The sequence below is a fragment of the Elephas maximus genome, chromosome 20, assembly GCF_024166365.1.
Source record: "Elephas maximus indicus isolate mEleMax1 chromosome 20, mEleMax1 primary haplotype, whole genome shotgun sequence".
Taxonomy (NCBI): Eukaryota; Metazoa; Chordata; class Mammalia; order Proboscidea; family Elephantidae; genus Elephas; species Elephas maximus.
Genome location: NC_064838.1, coordinates 41,205,033 through 41,224,162, shown reverse-complemented (window position 1 = coordinate 41,224,162; position 19,130 = coordinate 41,205,033). Strand labels below are relative to the sequence as shown.

Genomic DNA, 19,130 nt, shown 5'->3' with positions numbered 1-19,130 from the left:
ACTAGTAATTCCAACATCTGGGCTTCTTTGGGAATGGTTTCTGTCAAATTTTCTTTCCTATGAATGGTTCATACTTTTCTGTTTCTTTATATGTTTTGCAATTTTTTTTGAGAACTGCACATTCTGGGTATTATAATGTGGTACCTCTGTAAATCTGATTCTCCCACTCTTCAAGGATTGCTGTTGTTACTTAATGAAGGATGCAGCTGCCTGTTTGTTCAGGGACTTTTCCAAACTATTTTTGAAATATTGGGTGTAGTCACTGAAATTTGTTATCTTTGTAACCACTCAGTAGCCTGATGGGTTTCTCTCTCTCTCTCACACACACCACTAGCCATTTAATGCTGGCACAGCCAGCAGAAGCCAGTGCTGTGAGAGGGCTGAAATTACAGCAGTTGTCTGCACGGATCCCTCAGGGCACCACCAGACCAACCCAAATATGTAGACTGTACAACCCTAAAATCTTGGAGGACAAGGTTTCCTCTGTCTGCCCTGGTACCAGCCAGCTGCTTTAGGAATGTGGGCTGCTACTCCTATCACCTTTGTGGGGCTGAGCAATGGAGATGATACCCAGTTGGTGCATCTGGCTCACCTAGGAAAGATCAGCAGCCTCTGCCTTCATCAGGCACTTCCCTGTTTGGTATAAGTGTCTGATCAGGCTCCAGAGTTGCAAAACAGTTGATTCCAATCGCTATTTCCAGTTCAATTGTTTTGGTGGGAAGACTGACCCCTAGAGTTTCCTCGTCCACATTTTGTGTCTGTCGCACACCTTATGATAGATTTTTATTTGAACTCTTTTGTCAGATTATTAAGAATGCTGTCATGGATTGAATTGTGTCCCCTAAAAATCTGTGTCAACTTGGCTAGTCCATGATTTCCAGTATTGTGTGATTGTCCACCATTTTGTCTCATGGTGTTATTTTCCTACGTGTTGTAAATTCTACCTCTATACTAATGGGAGACCTGATGGCACAGTGATTAAGAGCTATGGCTGCTAACCAAAACAGGTTGGCAGTTCAAATTCACAATCTGCTCTTTGGAAACCCTATGAGGCAGTTCCACCCTGCCCCACAGGGCTGCTAGGAGTTGGAACTGACTCAATGGCAGTGGATTTTCTGGTTTCATGATGTTAATGAGGTGGGATCAGCAGCAGTTACGTTGAGGCAGGACTCAATCTACAAGATTAGATTATGTTTTAGGCCAATCTCTTTTGAGATATAAAAGAGAGAAGCAAGCAGAGAGACAGGGGGACCTCGTACCACCTCAAAACAAGAGCAAGGAGAATAGTGTGTCCTTTGGACCTGGGGTCTCTGCATCGAGAAGCTCCTTAATCGAGGAAGACAGATGACAAGACTTTCATCCAGAGCTAACAGAGAAAGCCTTCCCCTGCAGCTGGCATCCTGAATTCAGACTTCTAGCTTCTTAGACTGTGAGAGAATGAATTTGTCTTTGTTAAAGCCATCCACTTGTGGTATTTCTGTTATAGCAGCACTAGATAACTAAGACAAATACCATTCCAGCTTTTTTTGATTTAGTCTGATTTTTGGTCTCCTTTTGTCTAGTGTATCTTTTTCTTCCCTTTAATTACAGTCTATGTTTTTAATTTAAAGTGTTTTAGATATATAGCCTATTGTTTGCTTAAAAAGCAAATCCAATCTGAGCTTTAACTGCAATTTTAATGCATTTACTGTAATTACTGTTAGATTAGTAATTACAAATCTCATTTTCTTTGAAACCCCTCCTTTCCTGTCCTTGAATAGATCAAGTTTTCTTCTGCTGACTTAAAAATTACATTTTATTTGTTTCTACAATGTTACCAAATTCATTTTTATATGTTTCTACTGAATTCTTAAGTTTTATGATTGACATTAATTTTCCTTAAAACACACATAGAACACTTTTGTTTTCCTTATCCATGCCCCACTATCCTTTTAATAGTCTCTAGATTTTCCATTCTAGGTTGTTATACTTCATTTTTTCCTGGTCCTTTTTAGAAAAGAAAACTTGCTAACTCTAGACACCCTTTACTTACTAACTCTGTCTAAATCCTCCTGGATTTTCCTCCTCTATTTAGAATTTTCTTCCAACATTTTTAAACGACAATCTTTGTGCTAAACCTTCTAAGGCCTTGTAAACCTGGGGGTATGACCTCACAATTAAATGGACAGTTTGGTTGGGTATAAAGTTATAGGTTCAAGTTCTTTTACTTCAAATCTTCTTGTTTAGTGTTGCTGTTGAGGATAGTCTGATACTTTTTCCTTTATAAATGGCGTCCGTTCTTTTCCTCTGGACGTTTTCAAAAGTTATCCTTGCCTTTGTTGTCTTAAATCTCACTAATGTGTCCAGGCTTGGGTTTTTCCTTATCTATTCTTTTTGACACTCATTTTTTCTTTAAATTTTCCTAGTCTCATTTTCCTCTCCTTTTGGGGCATCTATTATTTGGATGTCGTGACTTCTTTTTCCGTCCTCTATACTCTTAGGTTTTCTTATTTTATTGTTTTATCCAGGGCTGTCTTTTGGGTGCATGTATCAATCTGATCTTTCCATTCACTAATTCATTCTAAGTTGTATCACTTCTGCAGTGTATCTCATTTACTTGTGTTCTTTGTTTTGACTTAAATTTTTATACCTAATACAATAAAACCTGTGAAATCTGGAATCTGTGTAAGGCAGATATGTGTTAGAGAAGGAAAACTCAAATATTTTCCACTAAAAGAAGTGATAGAAAAAGTGTTAAGACTTCACTCTGCCAAAACAAGACTCAGAAAAAAAAGGCAGTCTTGTCAAGTTCCAGCTTTCACAGGTTTCACTGTATTTTTCTTTGGTCTTGCTTCTGCTATATTAGTAATATACCTTTACTTATATCGTTTAAGAATGATTATTATATTTATCCTAAATTCTTGTTCTTTCCCTGAAAAATTTTGCTTCAGTTGTCCAGTTTGTGGTGTTTTTTTAATAGTGGACATATTTTTCTGGCATCTAGTTACTTTGGCTATGAGTCCAAATTTCCCTGCAGGTATCAGCCCCAGGGCAGAGACTTTCAGGCATCCAGAACAACTACTGACCACTCCCGTTTGCTTTCACTCCACCAAGCAACTTGAGAGTTTAAAAGAATTTCAACTTTAAACTCTCAAGAAGCAGTAGCATGGACAGAATCTATCTCCCTAGGTTATAATCCACCAGCTCTAAGGTTTGGAGGGAGCACTTCTGAATAATGGCAGACTGAGTAATTTAGACCAATCCTCTCACTAGAAAATACTGATTTAAGTCATGCGTGGGCCATGGCAGGATCCCAGCTCTACATGTCTTCTGTCCTTGAAGGAGCTCAAAGGTCTGGGCTTTGTCTTCATCCGGTGACCCATGGCTGCCTTTGCCTTCAGCCCCTGCTGCTCCAAGCCACAGGGGTCTTGTTGCCTAGACAGCCTTTTCTCTTCTGTATGTGAATCACAGATTAATTAACTGACTGCTTCTGCACTGTCTTCAGAAATTCTTCAAGAATTCCAATGTCAAGTCATTGGGGTTTGGCCTAAAGAGATAGTTAACATGTGGGTTAAAGTCACCATCTTGAGCTAAGAATTGCTCTGTGTGTTTCATAGCAAAGATGGTAATTCTGCTGAAGGTTTAATAGGCAATGAAGTGTGCTTAACAATTTAGAGTGGTCAACTCTTCCTCCTTCTCCCTTTTATGGGCTCTAGAGCCTTTCTCTGCATTCCTATGTTGTATCTTTTATCTCTTCCCTGTCATTTTCATTCACAAAGGAAGCTGACAGGTCATCTTGTTTCATGGCTCTAATGGTAGGTAGAAGCAAAGTGGCCAGGTGACCTGTGATTCCTTTCTGTGACCTTAGACAACTCTCAAATGCTCCTTTTTGGGCCTCTGAAACCCATTTTGGATAGTGAGAGGCCGAACTAGATGGCCCCTTTTGTCCAGACTCAATGATGAATTAATAGCATCAATTCCTGAATTCAAGAATCATTCCTGTAGCACGACTACGTCCCAGAGGAGATTTCATTGAATACAAACTGGTAGTCGGTGGTGATGAGGCTTTGTGTGGTAATGACTGGCATCTTTTTCTTCAGAAAAATATTGCAGGAGCCTATCAGGTCAGCAAGAAGCCTCTGAAGTCTGTGGTGAAGGTGATTAGAATTTCAGCCCCTGTCAAAGAAGCTGTCTACAACTATAGTATTCAGGCCCTAAATTCCACAGAGCTTGCCAAGAAGGAGCTATATCGAGAGATGGCCAAGGTGAGCAAGAGGCCCAGAGTGGAAAACAGTGAAATGCTTACACTTCAGACAGAATAACGGCAGTTGGCTCATCAATGAGCTCTTCTCTCTTTGAACAACCTGGAAGTCAGCAGGTTGGAATCTCAGGTGTGCAGAAGAAAACCATCCAGACAGGGGAAGAAGACAGGGAGTGGATCAGGAGATGGGAGAGAGGCCCAAGGGTTAGCTAAAGAGATCCTCAACATATACTCAGATATACATAGGTGAAAACCATTGCAGGTTCCTTACCTGTAGTGAGGTTGTTGCTGCTCATAAAAGGCAGCTGTCACTGTCCAGGTGGAAAAGGCTTGCCTTGGGCTTCTAACACATATACATGAACTTTAGAAAATCAATCTTTCATAAAAGGGGACAATATGACCCTCATATGGTTGCATAGTTCAGATAATCTGAATGCACAATTTATATGGTCAGGAACTGTCATTATGTCCCCAGTTGTCTATGATACCTACTTGGAAACCTGATGACCAGTCAACCCTATCCAAGCCTGCTGCCTGCCCTTCAATCCAGATCTGTTTGCCCCCTCTTTTTCAGGAGCCAAGGAAAAGGTTCACATACTCACAGGACTACCTCTCAGCCATGGTGGAGCCTTACGACTGGGAGGCAGAGCAGAAGAAAGCCGAGAAGAAATCCCGCCAGGCCTGGCTCACTGCGAGTGGATTTCAAGTGCCGGGTCTTCACAGCCATCACCCCAGGCTGCCACCCGTTGGCCAAACCGAAGAGCTAAATGAGGTCCACAGGGATGAGCAGGGCATCAGGTGGGGTGCCCATAGGGACCTCCTTCCCCCTAACTTATCCCTCCAATTTAGGAGTGGAAGGAAAATGCACTGTATGCTAATGTGCTGGAGCCTGTGTTGGACCGGAAGAGCTGGGGCTGGGCCCAGCGCCACATGGATTTTGATCTGTACAAGAAGCCTCCCCCTTTCCTCAAGCTGCCCTCTTCTCCAGCACTGAAGCCCTAAACAGGTAACGGACAAGATCTTTGCAAAGCTGAGCCTCCTGATGCTGTTGGCAGGCAGGAACTCAGTGCCACTTTGAGTTTCCAGAAGTATCCACTTTGTTTTAGATATATGAACTTTCTGTGTTGGGAAATCCAGGTTAAGAATAGGCATGATATAACAGGCTGAATGATGGGCTGGAGCTCAGGAGACCTGGATCCTTACCCCTTGCAATTGAATCGATTCTGACTCATAGCAACCCTATACAGGACAGAGTAGAACTGCCCCACAGGGTTTCCAAGGCTGTCATCTTTATGGAAGCAAACGGCCACATCTTTCTCCAGTGGAATGGGTTATGGGTTTGAACCGCTGACCTTTCAGTTAGCAGCTGAGCGCTTAACCACTGCATCACCAGGGCTCATTCCTGGATTCTAGTCCCAGGTAAAACACTAACTTGCTCTGATTTTGGGCAAGTCCTTTCACTGCTTTGGGCCTATTTTATCTATAAAATGGGGAGTTGGAGAATGTTTAAAGGCCTTTGAACTTCAACACTGTGTTACCCATGACTTCCCTCTGAATGCCCAGGCCAGCAGCTGGGGTTCAGAGGCTCTGAGCTTCCCCGGGAACTTCTAACACCCTTCCAGCTCCAAGATGCTGCCTGTTCTCCATCTGTGGGCTGGAGGGTGGGAGACTGGAAGCATGGGTCTTGCTACACCAACCCCTCTGAGTCTTCTTTTTTTCCCTCTTCATCTGTCCGTTTATGAAGACTGAGCTCAAAATCATTTATAGACCGATACAGAACCCAACTTTGTTGGTTAACAGAGCCAGCCTTTGTTCAGGAAGGAAGGAAGGAAGGGATGAGTTTATCTAGCAACAAGGTTTACCACAGAAACCTTTCCCAGAAGAGTAGATCAGACAAACAAGATGAATTTCTTTTCTTCCCTGACTCGTGGGGACAGCTGGTAAAAGCTCCATGAAACAGAAGGAAGTGCTAACAAGTTGTTAAAATTTCAGTTTTTCCACTTGATAGGATTTGCTCCCTCCCTCCAGAATAGGCCATAGAACTTCTAGGGCTGCATGAATAAAAGCTCCTGCTATCTGCCTATGCATCCCAGGCACAGAGTTAGCGCTGTGGCTCTTGAGGAAGGCTCCAGTTAAGACAACTGTCTACCAGGAATGCAAGGCTTGCCTCACTGGCAAGAGTCCTTCTGAGTGGGCATCACTAGAGGCCTTTTCAGCAAAACTTCCCTGGGCATCTCAGGCACCTGTGCATATTGCTGAAAATATATAACAAATTCATGCCAGGGTCTCCCCTCTCCCCAAAATATTTAGAAAAAACTGAGAAACTGCACGTAAGAAAAGGAGACTTTAAAAGGTGCTGAGGCCTTTTAAACTCAGCTGGATGAAAAGAGAAACAGCTGCTCACAGGGTCTTACAGGCCACCAAGGCCTACAGTGAAGCCCCCCGTCCAGAGGACTGTCCACTGTACAAAGGAACCTCAGCAAGGAGCTCCATGCAGCTTCCTGTCCCTGGCACTGTCCAGAATAATGACATTACTCTCCATTTTGTGAAAAATGCCTCACTCCAATCATTTATTACTAGTTAACAAAATACTTGGGTTTCACTGGAAAGTTATTTCCAAAGTCATCATATTTGTAAATTTCCCTTTTCTTAAGATGAGTTACCAAAGCCTTTGCACAGTGCTCAGCATCCTTCAGTCCCAAAAAGCCTGCTCCACTGTCAGCATTCCCAGCCTCCTCTTTGCTTATATCCAGCAACCCCATGGATTACAAAAAAGAAGAGATGACTTTGGAGGAAAAACTGAGAGCTTGGCCTCCTCCTCCTCCAACCACAAGGCAACATCTACAAATGGGCTTTTTAGAGCCCCAAACCGCCTACAAATCAGACTAAAGCTGAAAGCCTGCCAGTGTTAGCATGCTGGAAACCAGTGTATGTTGTAAATAACGGCACAAAGGTGTCTGGAGAAATGCAAAGGCCTGTTAGCATACAATCAAGAGTACCTTCTGGTCCTCTCTTCAGAGTGGAGGCCAATCCATGAAAAGCAGGCAAAAAAAAAAGCGCTAGCTACGTGGTAATACGTAATCACTGGTAATATGTAATCAGTGACCAGGCAAGGTAATTTTATATCCATTACAAAGAAATATCAAAGATAAGGGCTTACTGTGGCCTTGGACTAGGAAGCTCTCCCTTCTTGCAGGGTTAGGACAAAGACTGGTGGTGGTCATGCTGTCATCCATTAATTGGTTCTGAGGAAAAAGGGGACTAGCACGCCAAAGGCTAGAAGGGGAAGCACAAATGATGACATTTTATATTCTTTTTATTAAATGGTTCCTGGTACACCTTTCCAGTGCCTTCTGTTCCTAGTTTAAATGAACAACCCATAGACAGCTTTCACGCTCTCTTGGAAAAGCTGTGGTCGAGCAAAAATGGCTTCAGGCCTGAACCAGGTCCCCACCAGCTTCATGCCACGGAGACAGCCACACGAGTCCCAGTTTCCACTGTGATGTCACCTAACGATCAGATCCAATTCCAGATAACCGGCAATCCGTGTTCTCTCTCCATCTTTATTCAGAAGCTATAATCATGTAGACAGCAATGCTAAGGACAAAAAGTTGCAGGGCAAAGCCTAAAGGAGGCTCTTTCAGGCAAGGAGAAAGCCCTTCTGTTTGTAAACCTGGAAAAAATGGCTGGAACCTTACGAAACACAGTGAGAGTTGAACAGCAACTGGCTGGAGAGCCAGGCGACACCTCACTGTGCCCGGGGCAGGCAGCAGCAGGGAGCACTGGCCCCCTGCCTCAGGACGTCTTGTCCAGAGGGTGAGCACAGATGTAGGTTCGCTTCTCTAGGACTTGCTGGGCCACCTTCTTAATCTTTTCATCTAAATTTTCTGGAGAATCTAGGAGGAAAAAAGGGAGTGGATGATTTTTCCGCATGTGATAATCAAACACGGCTGAAGCTAGAGCTTTTTTTGTCCAACAAAGTCGGTCCATCCAACTGAAGGAGTCCTAAAGGCGGATCCCACTGCCCACACGCCCTCAGGAAGTGATTCTGGGCTACTGAGAGAAAAGGGATACAAACTCCACTCTGAGTAGCCAAGAGGTCATCCTGGTAATCCCTAAAAACCCCAGAGGTGTGGGGGTGGGGTGGGGAGAAGGCTCTTGCTGGATAAATGGTCAATTTGCGGTTCAGGCCTACTGGAAGAGATACCATTTCTTCACCCTGCACAGCATACACAGTCATGTTAGCACCTTGGAGGTGCCTGGACCAATACCCAGAGCCAGTAGCTGCACAAAATTATATGCTGCTCTCCTCACAAGTGCCACATGCTGGCTGCCTCTCCACCATCACCTGGCAACAGGGCTGGGCTTGGCAGGGGACATATGATACAGAGTCTTCAGGCCAACAGTATATGAACCAGGCATTCCAAGACGTGGCCAAGTAGCTATGGAAGGGGAAGAGAATTCCAACAAATTGAACAGCATAAGCAAAGTCCTGACACTCTCTAGGGCCAAAGCCTGGGACATGTGCAGAGAACTGCAAGTTTATTTTGGCTGCAGTGCAGGGGGTGAAGACCCAGAAAAGGTGAAGAGGCAGGCTAAATGCTATCTCCCAAATCAAGTATAATGCCTCTTTCCTTTGTGACCCTTCCCTGGGCAGCTTCAAGAATCTGGCCACGTGTGTTGGGCAGACCCCAGCAGGGCCCAGCCCAAATGTGCTGGCTCCAGAACTGTATGTGCAGGCTAATGCTCCTGTCTCCGAGGCACTGCTGCAGGTGAAACCAGGCCGACCAAGGATCCCACTCAAGGCAGAAGTCTGTCAGCAGCCAGCAGGCCCTGGGTCTCAATAGTATCCACGAACAGCTCATGAGCACCAGTAGCCTGGAATCTGGCCCTCCGTGCCCTCCCCAAAGCCACCCCACTTACACTTATCCAGCTGAGCCAGGGCAAAGACATTCTGGTGATAAGCTTCCACGCAGAAGATGTTGGCCAACAGAACCTGTCAGGACCGAGGTCAGAAGGGTAACTGCTGAGAACTCTAGAATCTCAAAACTATAGGGCATCCCCTCCCCGGAGTCTGATGTCTCAGTTTCAAGGAACAGTACTGTCAGCCACACTGGGTGGCTTGGCTCAGAAGTCACAGTCCTAGGTTCTAATCCCAGCCCTGACCCAAACCAGCTTTGTCCCCAAGGGCAAGTTACTCAACATCTCTGAGCCTCAGTTTCCTCCTCTGCGAAACAGACATCATAACCTCAGTCTCTGCGGCAACTGTGGGATAAGCATGTAAAAAGCCTGCACACTGTAAGGTCCACACCTCCCAACAGGGTGAGGACAGGCAGGGTCTGCCCCTCGGTGGAGAAAAGCTGATGGGTGAGGGCTGCTAGGCTCCAGGACCCCTGTCACTCACCCCATGGTCTTTCCCTCTCAGGTCAGAAGACTCGAAAAAGGGGTAACCCTATCTCCTGAGCAGCAAAGACCCTCCCAGCAGAGGTGATGGTGCTCACAGCCTCTTCAGTTGGCATCTGTGTAGACCCTTGTGACCCACAACCCTTTCTCAGTGACCACCACCAGGAATCACAAGCTTAGCTCACTGAGCTCCTCCCTCTGAGAACATGGGACCTGCCCCCTCCCCCCACCTTCATTAAAGTGCACCAGGACAAAAGCCTAACAGGGGCCATATTTATGACCAAGGCTGGGCTGGGTGGGGCTCACCTCGTGGTCATGGTTTCGCAGTCCGATGCGAACTGAGCGGCTGGCCCGTGAGAGGACGGCCGTCATGCTGTACAGGTTGATGAGGATGTTGGCCACCCGCTTCAATACCATCTGCTCCTCCACGATGGTCTGGAACGCCAGAGGCACCGAGCGGACAACTGCTGTCTAGGACTATCCACGCCCCAGCACTGTCCCTCACCTTGACCACATTTTTGCCCAGCTCTAAGCCTTGTGTTAACCTCGGTAAAGTGGGGCTAATGATTCCTTTCCCTTAGGGTTGGGTGAGGCTGGCTCATCACTGCCTTCTGCCTTCCTTTCTCTGGTCTGTCTAGATGTGGCATGGGTCAAGGCAAGACCAGGTCCCAGAGACCTGGCTGAGACCAGAGGAAGGTGTTGAGTGTGCTTAGTGCTACCTTCAACAGCAAGAGTGTCCCAGATCAGGACCCTTGACTCTGGGCCCGGGTGGGGCTGCCCCCTCCTGATTCCAGAGTCTCTCCTCACCTAGAAGACTTATGGGAGGATATCAGCAGAAAACCATCACCAAGCTGGGGACCCCACCAGACAGTTAACTATAGCCCCCAAGACAGGCAGCCTGACCTCTCTAGCCCTCCATGACAATCGGACCTTCTCTTCTAGTCCTGGTACCTAGAGCATTCACCTGGAAATCTTTCAGTTCCACCAATAAAAAACAAACCAAGCCCACTGCCACTGAGTCAATTTTGACTCATAGCGACCCTACAGGACAGAGTAGAGCTGCTCCATAGCGTTTCCAAGGCTGTAATCTTTATGGAAGCAGACTGCCATATCTTTCTACCACAGAGTGGCTGTTGGGTTTGAACTGCCAAACTTTTTGGTCAGTAGCCAACCACTGTGCCACCAGGGCTCCTTAAGTCCCACAAGGAAGTTAAACTGCCAAATAGGAGAGCTGAGGTCCCAAAGGTGGACACTTGGCAAAAGTCATCAAAGGATGCCGGCCACATCCTTCTGACCCCGAAGGGGTGGACCTGCTGCGGTCCTAGGTCTGGCAGGGGGCCTGGTTACCTTGCCAAAGCGGAGCAGCAACGTCTCAACAATCCGGCCAAAGTAATACACATTCTCCTCTAGCTTGTTGGCACTGTCCTGTTAAGCCAAAACACAGGACCCAGCTCAGCATCTCCTCTCAGACCCATCCCAGCCTACCTGCAGAGGGCACAAACCCATCTTGAGAGGTCTGAGGGGTATCTGAGTGAGAGAACCGGACAGATGGGTAGAGATAGGGGTGGGGGCATTAGGATTAGGTGGTCCTCCCCATCTCCCCATGGAGGAATGTAATAGGCCCCTGGCTGTACCCTTATAGGAAGAGGATATCCAGCATCAGGACACCTAACCCCTCTAACATCTGCCTAAGGGCAGCCCCACCTCCTAGGCCCACTTACCTCAAGACTAGGGTGCACAACACCATGCTTGCCGGTCAGTCCCAGGTCCACAGTACGGCTCAGGGAGTCCCGAAGCCTCCGGCCAATAGTCTCCACAATCATGTTTACATTTCCGCGTTTAATCTCTCTGTAGGAAGTCCACGGCCCCATGATCTGAGTCCCTACTGCTGGCTCCCACTGCCTAGCAGCACGGCCCCCCAGCACCCTCAGGGTTCTAGGCATACCATTCCTGTTCCCAAACTATCTAAAACCAAAAAGGGACCAACTCAGGACCCATTTGCCTCTCTCCTCCTCCCTGCCTGCGAGCAGGCACCCAGTCTCCTGAGGTGGAGACACACGTTCTCTTCACACAGGGAGCTGCCACAGCCGGCTTTCAGGCTTCTCCCTGTCATGTTAGCACGTCTGCCACATGCTACTAGCAGCCCACACTCGGGCTCCAGCAGTACTTCCCATGGCTCTGTCCCGAGCATGGGGGTGGGGGCGAACAGGAGAGGAAGAAAAGTCAAGAGAGAGAAACTGGCTTTATATGGGCCTCAGAGCCTGGTACCTATTGGAGTTGAAAGGACATGCCTCATTTCTCTGGTTCTGAAAAAACAGTTCCCTCCAATGTGGGAGTCCGGAGCTACTCGGGAAGGGTGAAGTGGACTTCAAGATGGGGCTGGAGGACAGTGTGCAATGAGGGCTTTCCTGAGCAGCTGGCCTCTTCTATTGCCCACAGCGGAAGGCCGAGCTCTGAAGCCTGACTTTCAAGGTCTACCTACTCTCCAGCCATTGCTCCTGCCTCTCCCTACCCCCGCCAGCTAGTCCAAACCTAGCCAGCCTGCAGAAGCGCTGCAAGGTTGCACCACCCCCCTTCATCCTGGGGCAGGGCAGCCTTCCCTTGTGCCACCCCGTCAGGTGGGACACCCAGGAGCCAGACAGCAGGAACAGCACCTACTTGATCCTTGCAGTCAGGATGCGGCCAGCATGCTGCAGACCTGTCAGGGCGATGTACATCCGGAGAATCTCATTGGTTCCCTGTAGCCAGCAGTGCAGAGGTCAAAGGGCGCTCCCATCAGGGCTGCTGCAGCTGCTCTAGATCTGGCCTGTCAGGGCAGCCATGGCAGTGCCCCATGTGACTGGGGAGCTGAGCCACTGCTCACTGTATCTCATTGCAGAAGTCACTGCTTCAAAAGCAGCAAGGACTAAGGCTGTGACCAGGGGCTTGGGACAGGTAGCCTCTGACTACAGCAAACACAGGTTACTGCTTCTACAAGGACCAGAACAGATGGCCACAGAGTTCCCCTGGGACTACCTCTCTATGACCAGCCTACATGTGTGATTGCTTTCTCCAAGCCTCAGATTCCTCTTCTTTAAAATGGGAAAAACGGCTTCCTCTGGTTGGTGAGGGACACTGATGCCTGGACACAGCAAGTGCTGGACAGACTGCAGCCGACTCCAGGTCTAGGCCAGATTCCTCAGGGGAGCTGCAAACAGCTAAGGAGGAGCAGCTGTGGTCCCCTTGAGCCAGATCCTAACAAGCAGAGGGCCCCCCCGGTTCTGCAGCCACCCCGCGTGCACACTGCTCCACACCACCCACAACTGCGTTGGCTCGCTTGTGAGGGAGGCCAGCTGGGGACCTCTGCCCATTTTGCACAATGGTACGGCTGGTCGGAGAGGGGCAGGGGCTTGATTCAGGCCACATAGTTAGTCCTGGGTACTGCACCCTTGCAGCCAGGCTGGCACCACAAAAGCAAGTGCTGAGCTGCTGACCCGCCAAGACTGTCAGAGGAGAGAAGAGGGTGTGCAGATGCCTCCGGGCAAACCTTCCCTGTTCCTGGGCAGCAAGTCTTCAGACAAGTGCGTCTGCTTCACACTGAAGGATCTGCCCTTTCCAAGAGACTCTGGTTTTGAGAGCTTCCTGAACCCTGCCTAGCCACCCTCGCCCTGCCATGGCAGAGCTGACCACTAGGCTGACCACAGACCTTGGGAGATTATCAGTCCCAGGCACGTCCCAGTGCCCTTGGGAAACGATGCCCCTTGTGTCCTCTGGCTGGCCCACACCCCGTCTGTCCACCAAGGGGGAAGAAAACCAGGCTGGGAAATGTAGATTATGAACGGGAACAAAACTAGTCACTGAGGCCTGTCTACTTTGTAGGATAAACCAGGAGGCCCCAAAACATTTTAAAAAGAGGTACTTCAGGTTGCCTTCTGCTGCCAGACAGTCTGAGGATGCCCCTCAGAAACCTGACCAGCTGCACCCCGTCTCCTGCACACCCTATGTCATCAAAAAGTCTTCTCTCCACAGCCTCCATCCCCTGCCTGCTGCTGTGAGCTCCCCTGCCCCGGCTGGGCCCTCACGTTCCTGGCCTCTGATCTCGCCTCTACAGCACATCCTCCACATCATCCCCCAAGGAGAACCTTTCCAGGCTACAAATGCAACCAAATCACTCCCTGCTCAAAAATTTTACGGCTTCCACCGCCCTCACAAGACGATCCGTATTCCTCTCCTTTCAGTAACGGTCCTTCTCAATCTGGCTACTTTTCCAGCCTTCCCAACTACCCTTGCAGCCCCCACTCCCTTACCTAACTCCTCCGGCCCTGCCACACTGAGCACAGCTGACCACTACTTCTAAACAAACTTTCTTACTCTCCCTCTATTCAACTCACGCTAGCAGGTAAGGTACTGTCTGGGCCCAGCACTGTCCTGTTTCCTAGTCCCCCGTCCTAACTGCCCTTCCCTAGCCATGGCCAATGTCCTTTCTGCCCCTAAGGCCAGCACACTTGCTTCATGAGACTCCACCTCCCTTCTAGGGGGAGCATTCATCTTACTGTCTCTCACTGCACTTCTATGCCAGGGTCCTCCTTGACCTGTCAGGCCATACGATCTAGAACACAAACATCCCAAAGGCAGGGGTGGTGTCTGAGTCATCTGTGGCCCCAATGCCCCATCATCCAGCCCCAGCCCCGGCACATATGACTGAATGGACTCTTTAGGCTTTGACTTCACAGACAGCAACGAACGGAGAATGAGGAAAGTGTCAGGGCTAGGAAGGAAAGCCCTTAGAAAGGACCCTGATTAACTGCCTCAATATACTGAGGAAGAAACCAAGACTCAGAGAGTTTGCATTTGAGGCAGAGCCAGGACTAGACCTTGGGTCTCCAATGAGAAGACCTCTGCTTGTTCCACCATGTCCAGCCAAAAACAATTTGGCAAAGCAGACCTACGGCAGGTCACTAGGAGGCAGTACACGCAGAAGCGCTCCTAGGAGTGTGACTCTGAAGGGGCCGCTTAGCCTCTTTCAGCCTCAACTTCCTCCTCGGTAAAACAGTGTCTCTGCAGGGTTGCTAAGAGGGTCAAATGAGAGAACACACCCTAGACAGGGCAATCGGGGGCCTCTGCTGGGGCCCTCAGCAGCACCTCCCAGGCTTCAAGAGCTGCCTGACCAGGTAGGCCGGGAAAGGGGGAGGCAGGAGAGGATGGAGCCCTCAGTACAGGATTCGCGTCAAGCATAGTCTAGCTGGCAGCAGGGCCACTCACCTCGAAGATGAGAAGGATGCGGGAGTCGCGGAGCAGGCGCTCATAAGGGTAGTCTCGCATGTAGCCCAAGCCACCAAGGACCTGCAGCGCCTCACTCACACACTGCCAGGCAGCCTCTGAGCTGAACACCTGCCACAGGCCAAGGCCAAGGTCAGCACAGGGTCATTAATGTTGAGCCCCTATCAAAAGCAAGACCTAAACCGTGAGGAGCTGGCTGGCTGGGCTTGGGGGCTCTGTGCAGAATCAGGCTTTGGGATCAGACCCACCCAGGTTGGAATCCTCATTTGTCACGTTCTTCCTGGGTGACCTTGGGCAAGTCCTTTTCCTTCCTCAACCACACTGACCAGCTTGTAGTTCCCCATACACACTTAAACTTTTCAGACCTCTGTCTTCCACAGGATGGAATGTACTTTCACATCTGGGCAAACCCCTATGCTTTAAACTCCATCCAAGGTCCCCCCTTTTCCAGGACTCCTGAGTACATTCCCTCAGCCTCATTCACCTCTGCACTTGAACACAGGTCTGCTGTACACACTGCCCTGCATTATCCTGATTCACTTTCTCTGTTTGCAATGTGAGCACCTTGAGAGCAGAGGTACTGTCGTATTTAGCCCTGGGCTTAGCCTCTGGAGAAAGGTCTGCTTATGGGTGCCAGTTAATGTCTTCAGTTATTTTTGAAGGGTTGTGAGAGGATTAAATGATAAGTGCAAAAGCTCCGAGCAAAGACTGCACATAGAGGAGACTTATTAAAACACTGGATAAAAGTCTAAGCCTCCTAGGTGGACTTCCCTACCTACACTTGATCCTTGCTTCTCTGAACTGCCACTCTGTCTCCATTCCTCAAGAGTGCCATTCTAGAAACCAGCTTAAAAACATTTATGGCTGACTAAATCAGGCTGGCTGTGACTTTTATTATAGCTAAAAAAAACAACACCCCCTCCCAAACAAAATAAAAACATCAAGAAACTAGTATCTATCTCAACCTAATATTCCATAAAAGGAAGTTTTGATTCCATAAAGTCAAAAGACTACAAGCCCAGAATAAGAGTCCTCCCCCAGAAGGTGCAGCTGCCATCTTATGCTGACAATGAAGTTCTTGTCGGGTGCCATCAAGCAGACTCCAACTCATAGTGACCCTACGTGGCAGAGTAGAATTGCCCCACAGGGTTTCCTAAGGCTATAATTTTTACAGGAGCAGATCACCACATCTTTTCCCCTGCAGAGCAGTTGGGTAGGTTCAAATTGCCAACCTTTTGGTTAGCAGCCGAGCATTTAACCATTGCGCCACCAGGGCTCCCTGATGTGAAGTTACATTGTCTGTATTTTCTGTTTTTGTTATAAAGGCTCCACATTGCCCAACAACAAAGTCCAGACTCCTCAGCACAGTGTTGAAGACCCTTAGCAAACTGGGTCCAATTAACCTCATTGGTCTCAGCCACTATATTTTTAACCCACTTGTATCGCCCTGTGTTCTAGGGAAATTCAATTTCTTACTGTTCCAAAATGGCAGACCACACTCTTTCATACTCAGAACTTCTCAGAAATTGTTATAAGCCAGGGACACTCCTATTTCCAGTCAAAACTTGAAGAGCTGCCCGGACATTTTTTTGTGGCATATTTTAAATGTTTACATCTAACGAACAGATGCTTTTGATACATAAAAATCATAATCCCATATAATTGTACTATTCAGAAAATATTTATAGATCTATTTAAAAATTGAATTCATAGTACATGGCAGCCAATGGAATATGAATTTAAATTTGTATGATGAATATTTTCCCCTCTTGGTCCTGTGAGTGGATGCCATGACTGTCGGCATATTGAAGATATGTCATGAATGTAAAGCCTAAGCCAAAAGGTGTCCCGGTCTCCCCTTGACCCCCAGGAGGGGCACGCTTCACATCTCTACAGCTCTCCACTTGGTTTTCCTAATGTCTGGCCAGCTCTGACTCAACACCTAAAACCTAGTTCATATATCATTTCTGAGGCCTTTTAAGATGCCACTACGTTCTCCCAGAGTGTACCCGGCAATACTCTATGAAATATTGAAATAAATGCTATGAAAGAGGCAGACACAGGAAAGTTGGTTTATATCTACCTTCCCTGAGACTTTTACAGTTTATTCAGAATGAGGCCTTTGAGTTACTCACCATGCCTGGCACATAGGAATTCTCAGTGGTTCTTAATTCTTAGACTTTGGCATCAAAGTGAAATGTCAGCATGTAGACATTTCCTGGTTTCTGGGGACATATATTTGAGTATGGTCAGTATCCTTCATCTGGATCTTCTGTTTTTTTCAGGTCTTCATGCCTTTTTTATGCTGTTGTTCTGGGATTTCATACTTGAATTTTTTTCCCCACGTTTGAATTTAAAATAGTAACAATAAAACCTTTAAAAAGCACAATAAAAGTCCAAATTTTTCTGATGAGGTTTCTTTAAAGCAATGTGTCAGCACTCTCCCCATTTCCTCCCTGGGTTCCCTGTTTCCATTAGTCTGGTTTCCCTGTTCCTCTCTGTCTTCTTATCTTTGGTTTTGGACAAACGTTGCCCTTTTGGTCTTGTATAGTTGATTGTTCTAAGGAGCACGTTCTTCAAGAGTTTACTGTTTATTTTATAGCCTCGTCTATTATTTTGCTGAAAGGTGGACTCCGGGAGTTTTAGTCTCAAGTTAGAAGGTTCTTTGTTTTAGGGCAATAGTCTCAGGGTTTCCTCCAGTCTTTTTCAGACCAGCGAGTCTGATCATTTTTTTTTTCTCAGTTTGAATTTTGTTCTGCATTTTTTAACTAGGACCTTCTATTGCGATCCCTGGTCAGAGTGGTCAGTAGTAGTAGCCGGACGTCATCTAGTTCTTCTGGTCTTAGGTTAGAGGAGGTTGTGGTTCATGTTTAAAATATTTTTTATGTACATTTTTTCTCCATTCCTACTGCCAATAACTAGGCCCTTCCCCATCCCGTTAGAGCATTTCAACAACCTCTGCAGTAATGTCGTTGTCTAGGTAGCTCCTTCTAACCATTCTGGACACTCCTGCCATATAAATTTTTTTAGGACTCTTGATTTTTCCTGTTCAGAACCTATTACTTACTGATGCCTAATTTCTGCACCCGGTATTCAAAGCCCTGCATACTTTGGCCCCAACCTTATCTCTGGCTCCATTGCTTATTGCTGGTTCTTTGCTAAGGACATAGGTCATCTTGCCTTTGTCTCCAAACATACCAGGCTTTCATTCTACCCATTCTTTGAGGTCCAGAAGGAATACCACTTCCTCCTTGAAGATTATTGCTCAGCATACAGATTGAATAGGTATGGTTAAAGGATAGACCAATGAAAATTTGGTCACAAACCACATTGGTAAAACACTGCCCCCAGCTGACTGCTGTACTTTGTTTTTCCTCCTGTGCTGTCCTGGCGTCCCACCTGTCATAGGGGCATGTCTGCTCCCAGAGCACTGTCACAAATGGGGATATCATAACTACTGGATCAATGACAAACTGACCTATACTCTAATGGGGAGAGGAAGACAGAGACAACACTACAGGTCTGAAAGGTGGAGTTAAGGAGCTGCCTTCAAAGTCTCTCTCAGGAGCCAGCTCTCCAGTTATGCTGGGATTACCTTCACTATGGCAGCCTCGACAGAGCAGTCGGGAACCCCTGGCCGGTCCAGCAGCCCCGCAGTGAGGTAGGCCGTACTTTCCATTACATAAGCCTTCTGAGCCATCAGGGCAAACTTTTCCTGGAGAATTCAGAAAAAAACACAATCAAGAAGCTATTTGCATGTGCTGTGACCCAAAAATGTCCACTAGAGAGAAGGTAATTAAATCAGAAGCCTCACTGACCAGGAGAACCAAGCCCAGACACTCATGAAAGTAACTCACACGAAATAAAGCCTTATCTAGTATCCCTCCCAGGTCACTGCATGGCAAGCTGTCACCAGGACAGAGACCAACAAAGCACATTTTTCATGTCCACATGGTGAAACAAACAGCTCTTATAACCTTCCATACCTGAATTAATCCAAATTCACTGAGTTTCTTGTTGAACTGTTTCCTTGTGCAGGCATATTCAGCGGTCATTTCTGAAGAAGAATAGAGTTGTTTTAAAATATAAATTTTAAAATGATCTCCAGAGACTGTCATCATTACCCTTCAAATGCTCAGGTAGAAACTGTGAGATCAAATGCCCTGGAGATAGAGCACCTCCATTCCAGCTTATTTGAATCCAAGAAGGACCGTCCACTCCTGGTTTG

General features: G+C 47.3%; 2 protein-coding genes across 11 annotated transcripts in view; one reads left to right on the top strand and one right to left on the bottom strand.

Moving 5' to 3' along the window:
• The window catches only part of CFAP92 (cilia and flagella associated protein 92 (putative)), an 88,751-nt gene extending 78,797 nt beyond the window's left edge, over positions 1 to 9,954 (top strand). For 5 of the 10 annotated variants that reach the window (XM_049861745.1, XM_049861750.1, XM_049861746.1 and 2 more), the window contains 2 exons: positions 4,080 to 4,244; positions 4,815 to 7,472. In XM_049861745.1, the coding sequence (XP_049717702.1) occupies positions 4,080 to 4,244; positions 4,815 to 5,234 (585 nt within the window). In that variant the 3' untranslated portion in view covers positions 5,235 to 7,472. Of the gene's footprint in view, positions 1 to 4,079; positions 4,245 to 4,814; positions 7,473 to 9,665 lie in introns of those variants that run through there. The other 5 variants (XM_049861743.1, XM_049861749.1, XM_049861741.1 and 2 more) reach the window with 5 other exon arrangements.
• The window catches only part of ACAD9 (acyl-CoA dehydrogenase family member 9), a 67,548-nt gene continuing 55,956 nt past the window's right edge, over positions 7,539 to 19,130 (bottom strand). The window contains exons 10-18 of the mRNA XM_049861751.1: positions 18,889 to 18,959; positions 18,498 to 18,617; positions 14,885 to 15,013; positions 12,302 to 12,381; positions 11,365 to 11,491; positions 10,991 to 11,068; positions 9,950 to 10,078; positions 9,164 to 9,236; positions 7,539 to 8,136 (exon numbers count right to left, since the gene is read on the bottom strand). Coding sequence (XP_049717708.1) covers positions 8,036 to 8,136; positions 9,164 to 9,236; positions 9,950 to 10,078; positions 10,991 to 11,068; positions 11,365 to 11,491; positions 12,302 to 12,381; positions 14,885 to 15,013; positions 18,498 to 18,617; positions 18,889 to 18,959 — 908 coding nt within the window. The 3' untranslated portion in view covers positions 7,539 to 8,035. The remainder of the gene's footprint in view (positions 8,137 to 9,163; positions 9,237 to 9,949; positions 10,079 to 10,990; positions 11,069 to 11,364; positions 11,492 to 12,301; positions 12,382 to 14,884; positions 15,014 to 18,497; positions 18,618 to 18,888; positions 18,960 to 19,130) is intronic.